Genomic DNA, 10,232 nt, shown 5'->3' on the forward strand with positions numbered 1-10,232 from the left:
GAAAACAAAAACAGTCTTCTTTACAAACGTATTTAATACATGTAATTGTTCTCTTCAGACCTAATTGTTTGTTTTAACTTCCTCCTTCCTACTGGAAAAGAAAAGACAACTTTCCTAGTACTGGTGCTAATTAATCCTCAACACAATGTCGATGCTCATTACTTGGGAGCTGCTCTGCCATTGAGAGGGAGAGATCCGCAGGTGCAATGTGCACTGGGATACCTGGCCAGTGTCCTCACCTGAGTCCAGGCGAGAGCTCAGTCCTTTTGCCCTTTGACTCGCACTTCCGCGCGCCGCCTCCAGGGGCGCCCGGGGCTCTCGCGAACGGACTGGGCGGCTGCATTGGGCGAGGGTGGGTGTGGCTGCAGGTGAGAGCGCCCCGCCAGCAGCTGCGCGGAGGAGCCGGGCTGCGAGTTGGGAGCGCGCGACCTCGAGAGGGCGGGAACCGAAGACCTCTGCGCGGAACGGCTGGCAGAGCTCCTTGGGCTTGGGGATGAGGGAGCCCCAGCGAATGTGAACATGGACCCTGTCGCTGGAGACCTTTTCAGGATGATCTTTCTTTTGTCTGCTCAGCCCTGGAGCACAGTAGTAGCAGGGAATATGTGTGAGTACAATCTTATGAAACTTACATCGACAACTTAGAATTTGTCTTTTCCTATTAATTGGTATTTGCAGATGAAAATTGTGGCATGTTTCTGAAAATAAGACATTTAAAAATATATCGCAAAGTCCCAGCGCTCAGAGAGGGTGATTTATAACGTTTTTTCCTCTTGTCAAGTCTAAAATACTCAAAAGCATGTTTGACTTTTTGCCGGTGAGCTGAATCTGTGCTGTTGTTTTGAATATTCTTTGCAAAGCTGAAGTTCGAAACCTAAAATTAGCATGAGAATACTCCGACGAGACGCTCAGAGAACTGTATTGCGATAGTGAGGACGGCGTGGCACGGTGGTCATTTTTTTCCTTTTTCGTATGCACGCATTTTGTGGGGTTATGCCAGGAAAGGAAACCGCGGGCCGACGCGGCTGGGTCCTGCATTAGCGTAGAGGTTTGCTGTTGGCGCTCTGCGGAATCCGGAGACCAGACCGGGCGCCGCCGGAGCGGGCTCTATAGCAGAGCCCAGCACGCACATTTGACTGTTCGGGAAAGTGCAGACCCCTCAAACAGCAGGAAAAAACATAGCCCGCCGTCCTGGTCTTTTGCAAGGTACATGCTTACATATTGTGATTGGTTGTCTTTTTGTTTTTTGTTGATTGAAGCTACATTCAGCTCTCCCTTCTGGGCTAGCACACACACAGTCACCTGAAGATGCTTTGCCAGGTTGATTTCAGCCAACCTTAAGGTATTTGACCAAAAAAAAAAAAAAAGAAGTTTTAGAAGTTGTATTCAGATTGAAATGTCCTCTACAGGATTTTCTTTCCTTGAAAGATTTTAAGGATATCTCCCTTGTCCTCACTCTAGACCTAGGAGACTTTTTTTTTTTTTTATCATGTTGTGGGGAGTGGTGAGCATTTGAGAAAGTGCTAGTAGGCCTGTCCAGAAACTGACCTTGCAGTTGAGTATCTAGACCTTACTTTTGGATACCCACTCTGCCTTCATCAGGAAGATTGCCCTGAAGTGAAAAGCCTGACAAATGCAGCTAGCTTTGCTTGTTTTCATCCCTGTAAACTCTGGGCTATGATTATTTTGTGCTTCATCATTTAGTATATAGCTCATTTAGTGCCATATAGTTTGAGGTGTTTCTAAAAATGAGCCTTAGTTTTCTTTATACACATTCTGCCCTGTTTCAGGCACACTTTTAGTTTAACACAACAGCCTCAATGAATTAGCTAAAATATTTGCATAAAATCAAAATCTTGGGCCCTGCAACAGGCTAGTTAAGAACAACATTCTTCCAAGAAATTATCAGTGGCTAGTACTAAATGACTTGATTATATAAATGAACAGCAGAATATTTCATTATACTAAGCCGAGGTACAAATAGAAAGTCACTGGAGGTCACTCTTAAAAGAAATGTGGCTTCAAAATGCTTCCTACAAAAGAAGCAGAATCGTGACTGTTTCTGCTTCCTTAATTGTGATTACAGGGTATTGATATAATTAGTTGTTCTCATGCTTATTTCTTTTTGTATTTTTATTCCCTAACATCTAAGGGAGTAGCAAGATCTTTTACACTGAGTATCCTTAATGGAATCATACTGTAAGGGACTATGTGTGGATGACCATCCAAGTTTGAATTGGTCTTTAAACTCAGTCCTTTTGGGTCTTTACTCTGTTTACAATTTCCATAGATTGAATATTTTTGTTAAAAGTGCAATTGATTTTAATAACTATGTACATTTGTATTACTGAGAACATTTTAGGTACTAAAGTTAGAGTCCCTCATCACCACAAAGATGGTTATTGATAGTTCTTCAAGTGTCAAGTATGCATTTCAATAACTTTGTAGATTTAAAGATTCATTATGAAGGATAAAATTGGGCTTTTAATAGCAAACTTCATGTAGTAATAGGTTTATAATGATGCAGAGTTGAAGCTTATAAAATAATGCAATATTACTTTAATAAAATGTTTGACAATATATTTGATATCAAAGCAAAAAAAGATTATCATAGAGGCCACACAAATTGTGCTTGATAATTTCTTGATCTCAATTTAATAGTATGATTTGTAACACTTGAAGCAATGGGTAATGAATCTCATTATGGTCTAAACTCATTAATTTGACCAGTTTTCCTTTAACTCTTGAATAGTTGAGACACATTTTCATAACTATATATATGCATGTATATATATCTATATATATATACACAAGCAAGATATTTTAAGCTTGCCTTTGAAATTTATTATAACTAAATGGGGTGTGGGGCTTCTGGTTCTCCATAACTTCAGTAATTCTAAAGAGGAATTTGCCAGCATTGCACAAGCTTTTTGATGGCTAGCCTTTTTTATTTAAGAGTGTTTTAAAAACTCAATCCTTTCAGACTTAAAAAAATGAAATTTTGTTGAGCACAGGCAAGAAATGAATGAGAACTGTGAACAAATAATGTAAAACACTTCCTCCCAGTCTATTCAGTGACGTATTTGCTCTATTTACAGCTGACCCTCAGTAGTAAATCTACCACCTGAGGGTCAGCCTCCTGTGGCCTTTAGACATCCTATCAAGAAACATGATTTCTCAGAGATATTTGACATCTCAGTTACACATGTTTTGATACAAATCATTTTAACTAATGAGACAATTTTAAGGCAAGACGATTTTACATTTTAACTTCAAGATTTGAAATAGATTCAAACTCCTTCTTCCTTGGTGTATTAGGTTCCCTATGTGCAAAAATAAAAGTGTATTAATATAATCGCGTATAGAAATGATCACCCAATGTTACCCTTTTAAACTATAAGTAGCATATACAGTATATGTTTAAATATATCTAGATGCAAGATTGAGACGTTAGTAATGCATATCCTAACCTTATCATATACTTAAGTCTTAATTGGTATAAAAATATCTGCAAGTCGACTGGAGGAAGCGGACATCATACTATAGTTGCTAAGATGTATACAATCAAGAGCATTTATTAACTAAATAATAATGTCTCCTAATGCATTTGTAACATATCTCTTCTCAAAGATTTGTTACAGAATTTTACTCTTGGGCACTGATTCTTTTAAGTTGTCAACATTCGTTAGTGTTAAGTGAGCATATTTAATCTTAAGTATTGTGTCATGTGTGATAAGATAGCTTTGAAAGAAAATTTTGCTGATTTGACTAATATGGACTAAAATCTTGCTGTTATTTGAAGTGGTTTTGACTTTGTACAAAAGCACTGTTAGTATGTGTGAGTTCCATCTTCCAAGTTAATCAGCTGGTGCAAGAAGGGGACCAGTCAGGAAACATGTCAGGGGCATGGGTGACTGGGAATCCATTCCTTGATATGGTGAAACTTGTTGAGAGAATGAACAGGGACAGGCATGTTAGTAGGTACCAGAACTTGACCTTTTGGGAAAGAAACTTCAACAAACCAATAAACAGACTCTTATTTTTAATAATTGAATACATTTCCCAGAAATGCTGAGGTCAGAAATACTTTTGGAAACTTAGTGTAAACAAGAACATTTTTCCTAAAAATTTATAAATTCCATTCGATTATCACCACAGAGTGCCAGGTAAGGATAGAGCCAGAAGCTCTTACAATTGGAAAACTAAGCAAAAACAAACAAAATGAACCTAAGGGCACATTATTAATGGTGCTCCAGGTATAGAAAGATGTTCCAGGGAGAGGACAGGAGCTCACTGAAATCTTTATTTTTTTCTTTCAGTTGATTGGGAAAAAAACAAAACAAACAGAAGAAAACAAAATTTATTCAAAAGTAAAAAAAAAAAATCATTCAAAGTATTTAATAAAAAATAGAGTTACTTACAGAAGACTGAGTAAATTTTAGGGGATTTTTTTCCCTTGCAAATCAAAATTAGGGCTTGAATATAAAATTTTAAAGAAGTGAAAACAATTTGTGAATTAACATTTTCAACATTTACCTGTAATTCGATATTTCTGAACAACAAAGAATTAACCACTGGGTCTTCTCTCATACCTTTCAGAGCCTTTGAAGGCCTGACTTCCACATATATAGTTCTTGAGAGTAACTTCTGCCATCTGCCCATGTAGCTAGACCTCTGTTGTTTAGAATAGCTCTTTTAAAATGGATTTTCTGGCTATTTCTGGAAGACCTTCATCCAAATGTACCTTCAAATATAGAAACTTGTTTTTCCTAACTTGAATACACAGCATAGGACTATATGCTTCAAATGTCCTTTATGTTTTATACACAACCTGGAAATATGCAAAAGGAAAATGTGACCTTTCAAAGTTACTGAAGGCACTGTTTAAAAAAATCTACAGGATTGTTTAATTACTTAGAAGAATGCACAAATCTGACATAGTTGTTTCGGATTAGATCCTTGTTTATACACTGTGATGCAGTAAGGTAAATTGATGACTTTTTCCCTCCATGTACAAAATGGTAACTACTTTCTTTGCCCTGTAGGACAGTAATAGTTTTTATGTAACCTAGCAACCTCATTCTACCATTCCTTTATAAATATCTGTAAATTCCCAAGCTTCTTAAACTGCTTTTTTTTTTTTTTTACCAATCATGCATCCTGCATTTGTTACATTTGTATGAGTGATGCTTTTAACTTTTTTGAAATCATGCTCTGACCTAAGAAGTGTAGGTATTTCGTAAGTGTATGCGTAACCTTGTATGATAATAAATGTGCTTAGTGTAGTTGTTTCTTGACAATAAATTTCCTTCTGGCTCATTGGAAAGTTTAATGAAACAGCGAGACTGACTTGCAACAGAAGGTAAAGCTTCCTCCTTAGGTTCCAGGTAGTGGTTATTTTCAACATATGGAATTGAAGATTATCAAAGCGTAAAATTTTTGACACTTTAAATACTTCAAAATTAGAAAATTGCTAACTTTTATTTAAGGTTATGCTCACTTAATAGACTTTTTTTTTTAAAATTTGTCATGTTTGTAAATCACAAATGAAAAAATATATCTTATCTAGCTGTGAATTTTATTTTTATTTGGTGTACTTTAGGATCAGATATTCATGGAGGGTGCATTAATTTTATCAAACTCCTGATGAGAAACATGAAAAAAGTTTGCTTTTTAACTGGGACATACAGCATTTTCAGATGTGGCATTTCAGGAGCTATGTGTATCAGAATTTTAAATGTGTCTTCCACATTTTTATTATTTTATGGCAATGTATGTGTCTTCCTAGTTTTATTATTATGTGTGATGTGACTTATAGGTACTGTATCACTAGAGGTTCACATCACCTATGACTATCCCTGTGGAGAAGGAATTTTAATGTTTTAATGCCGTATTTATACACTGCGTATATAACATTGGGCACCCGTGGCAGGAGGGAGGTATGCATGCATGATCTATGAATAGGAGGGGTGGAAGTTTCCATAACCTTATGTAGCTACTTGAACATTGAGGCTTAGGTCTAGTATCCCCGGATGCTTCTTCCAGTATCATCCAATTACTATTTGAGGAATAAGGGGGGTGGGGGAAATGTCTCAAGCGGTAACAATGTTTAGAAGATTTCTGTCCCACTTGTGAGCAAGTAGTAAAGTTACTTATTATATGATATATATGTATACTTTTAATTTTCACATCTATAAATCCTCAAGCAGCCACAGAGACTGGTAAAGATAATTATCTATTTATTCCTGGGAATCCTGAGTTGACTCTAAAAGTAGCAGTATGATCTCTGTGTGTACATGTGTGTATGTTTGAGTGTTTTGTGGGAGGTAGGCAGAAAGAGAACTGCTGAAAGATCTAAAACCACTGTCAATACTTATAAAAGAAGTGCATATTGGTTTAGGTGGCAGTCTAGTTATGTGAAATAAGGAATATGAAGAAGAAAATGAGATAACTCACTTCATACTTGTTATAGAGAATGGATATTCTCTAGTTTAGATTTCTGAGCTGGTGAGTGATTAAGAAATGTGAAGACATGGCCCATTTGAACCTATTGCCTTTGCATGACTAAGGTAGTTAGTGTTGTAGTGTATTAGAACCTGTAGTCCTTAAACCTGCTTCTGGGCCTGTGCAAATTCTGGTCCCCGAGATTACAGCACTAAGACAAAGATTCTAATGTAAAAACCAATAGATATAATACAGAAAACCCAATTAGCATTATAGAATTATTCAATAATTTGATTTAGGTCACAGAAAGTCATTTTAACCACCACTTCCATAATGGGGGAAAAATCATTTGAGAATTGTAGTCTGTATGTGTATCATATTTGCCTGATGTAGGAAAAATAATGCATGTCTATCGACTTATGTTCAAATGTTTGGAGATCACTAAAATTAAGGATCCATTACGTGGTTTTATTTGCTGTGTTTTAATGTTTAGAAACTTGAGAATAAGAAAAGTATTACTCTACAGCATGAAAAGGATATAGCTGTGTAGTGTCACCAGGCTTTCTAGGTTCTGTGTGTCTGTGATTCTTAGGCTCTTACCATGTCATATTGATGTGTGAGTGTTCTGATAAGAAACTTTTGAGCCCTGATATTTCAGATCATGCATTCAGTCATTGCTGAGTTAAATAGTAGTAGTAGTAGTAGTAGTAGTAAATAATAAAACAACTTGGGGACTGAAGGAAGATAAGTTGAGTAAAACTTAAGGTATAAGAATAAGCACCAAATTATTTGCTTTCTTAAAGTTACAAGAAAGATTTCTGAAAAATAATGTTTAGGCATAAAATACAATAGTATTAATAGATTTCAAAGCCACTTACCTACTAGAAAAAAATTGAACAGTCTATTCTGATCTGTAGTACATGTCTAAAAATGTATAATGCCGATCTTTCAAATCGTGCTGTTCTTTGACATGACAAAGTACTAATCTACTTTTATAAACTTGAAAACCCAACTGATGGAGGAGATGGAGAGAAAAGTTGGAAAGGGCCCTAGGTCTCTGTAGCTGTATCTCAGGTCTGCACCATATGACACTAAGTGCATTCTGACTGATGGAGCTGAGCCTTGGGACCTAAGGATTTTAGTTCCTACAGCTGGTTTAAAGACTATGTTAATCACTTCTACCCCCACCTCAGTTTCAGGCTTTATGTGAGCCAGGTTTCTGGTCTTGTGGTACCTCCTTTCCAACTTTTCTTATCTTTATCCTCCATCATGACCACTACTGATGGTTTGATTTCAATAATTCTCCTGTAATTATTTGTTGGAAGATAAGCTACATGTTTGCTCAGAAAAATGCCCCCCCATTTTTTTTTTTCCCCTGGGGAATATTGTTGCAGAATGAAGCAGGAGGGAGTGGGGGAGATATCACCTGTAAGCTAGCAATCCATTTTAACATGAAAAGGCTTAAATTGTATCATAAGTCACTACCCTGGCCCATGCCCTAGGGAAGAGGCTGGGCTGCCCCCCAGCCTCTGCCCCCACTTTTTGCCCTCCCCCTATCTTCAGAGATTCCATGAACACCTTCCATTTCAATTTTCTTGAGTGGAAGATACTGGACCATTGATTGTTTAGGTTTACTTGCACAAATTTTGCAGACCAAAGGTTTGTCCTGCCTCCTGCTGAAAGAACAAACTAACGCCATGACAGGCTTCAGAATGCTTCTTCACCAGCCAGGCCTATGTTTTGGCCGCTGCTTCGGTGCCTTTTGGGAGCCCAGGCTCGAACTTGCAGTAAAGACCCTTGTGTACTTTGCATCAGAATTGGCTCCTTGGTGGTCTTTGGGAAACTTGAAATCTGGTACAACACTGCAATATTTACCCTGGGGTCCATTCCCTCTGAGGTCTTCCTTTATTATTCTATTTGGCAGTGTTATTGGAATCAGAGTGTGGTGGTGAGCTGAAAAGCTGCTCTACACACTAAGAATGTTTTCCAGGACTTAATAGTTGCTTGATTTTATATGAAGTAATAATAATAAAAATAGTGGCAGGGATTGGGCTATTGGCAAGAATCTTTCAGTTACATGGGACAGAAAACCCAGTCAAATGTACTTAAACTGAAAGAAGAATTTGTCTGTTGTGATGGTAAATTCTGATTGAGTTACAGCTCTCCTATTATAGCAACCATTTATTTGGAGTTTCAGTTGTAGTCCTGAGAATACAGAGCCAAGCAGCACTAGAATTGTATGCCTGGAGAGGTCAGTGGGGAACATTCTTATATACAAGAAAGGGGGGTGTGGTTGGGTAAACATAATGCAAATGAGGTTCTTAGCTGGTGCAGTTTGGTTTGGTATAAAATTTGTCAAGGGATGATTGGTTGACTTGCAGTCCTGGGTGTGGCTTGTCATGTTTCATTTTCTTCTTGGCTATGGATGTATCTTTGGCTACTCCAGTACTCCAGCTCCTGGAAATTCCTAAGGCCTGATTGACCCTCAACACTACCCCAGCAATGTTTGTTTATTATCACACTCAAGACTACATCATGTTTCTTTTTTTTTGAACATATTTTTTATTTACGCATACAAGAATTGAGGTGCAGGCCAGAGTTGGGGTGGGGGGGGAAGGAGCATGAGGATTCTCCAGAGACAGAGTGGGGTTCAAAACAGGTGGCTTGACTGAAATGCACTGCTGAGGGGAGCAGTGAGCTAGACGGGAGAGGTCTGGGGGCAGCTTCATAGTGCTTCACTTTAACAGCTCCACCACCAAGGAGGGCCCTGTGCTTCTTTTAAACACTTTATTTATCTAATTGTCGGCTTATCTCATTTCCTTTCCTCTAATGTTAGATTCAGGCTAAGGCATCAGGGTCAGACTCTCTTCATCTTGCAGTTCTGTCTTCCTTTCTTTGGTTTGATGTCCAGGCAGCATTTACTTGGAGCTTCAAGGTCAGCTTGCCTGGCAACACTAGGATTTCCTCTAGCTGGACTTTGGGTCTTATCACCAAGAGACAGGGCTTCTTTATGTTCTTCGTGTTGTTGTGTACAACCAGTAACCCCAGGGTACAGGGGCATCTGGGAGACAGTGGGGTCTCAATGTATATTTGTCCTGTAAGTGAAAATGTGAACGACTCTTTCTCTAGATACCCAGCAAAATTTCCAGATCCCAGTTTTGTTTGGGGATTGTGTTGTGTTCTTTCCCAGCTACTGTCCCAGGAGGGGGTAAAAATCTGATGGTCCATGGGTGGACCCAGGTAGTGATTGCAAGTTGATCCTTAACCAGCTGCTGAGTCACCTTGACAAGAAATAAAAGGGCACTCACTATTTTCATAATTAATGTAGCATCTTTATATATATGTTTATTTTTACATCATTTTGTGCATTTTCCATCTCATTTACAATCCCCTTGGGCTTCCCATCACAAAATCACCCATGTGCCATCATCACAGTCCAGTGCATTTCCCTCCCCCCACTGCTTTTGATCCCATTCCCCACTCCACCACTGTAAAATGTCTTTGCTATATAGCTGTTCATCATTATCATTATTTTCTTGCCCGTTCCATTATATTCCTACTATGAGAGAAACCATCCAGTATTTTTCCTTTTCTTTCTGGCTTAGCTCACTAAGCATGACTTTTTCCAGCCCCATCCATGTTGCTGCAAAAGTCATGTGTTTCTGTTTTTTGGTTGCTGAGTAATATTCCATTGTGTATATGTACCACATCTTTTTATTTTTTTATTACAAAGTTTATTTTTACATCATTTTGCACATTTTTTTTCCCATCTCGATTGTAATCCCCGCGGG

General features: G+C 38.0%; 1 protein-coding gene across 1 annotated transcript in view; it reads left to right on the forward strand.

Annotated features, from left to right (window-relative positions):
• Positions 1 to 452: 452 nt before the first annotated feature.
• LOC101629086 (contactin-associated protein-like 3) overlaps positions 453 to 10,232 on the forward strand; it is a 191,916-nt gene continuing 182,136 nt past the window's right edge. Inside the window, exon 1 of the mRNA XM_012726558.1 lies at positions 453 to 604. Within this exon, the coding sequence (XP_012582012.1) occupies positions 520 to 604 (85 nt within the window). The 5' untranslated portion in view covers positions 453 to 519. The remainder of the gene's footprint in view (positions 605 to 10,232) is intronic.

The sequence above is a fragment of the Condylura cristata genome, unplaced genomic scaffold (genome assembly GCF_000260355.1).
Source record: "Condylura cristata isolate star-nosed mole 26May11 unplaced genomic scaffold, ConCri1.0 scaffold00017, whole genome shotgun sequence".
Lineage (NCBI taxonomy): Eukaryota > Metazoa > Chordata > Mammalia > Eulipotyphla > Talpidae > Condylura > Condylura cristata.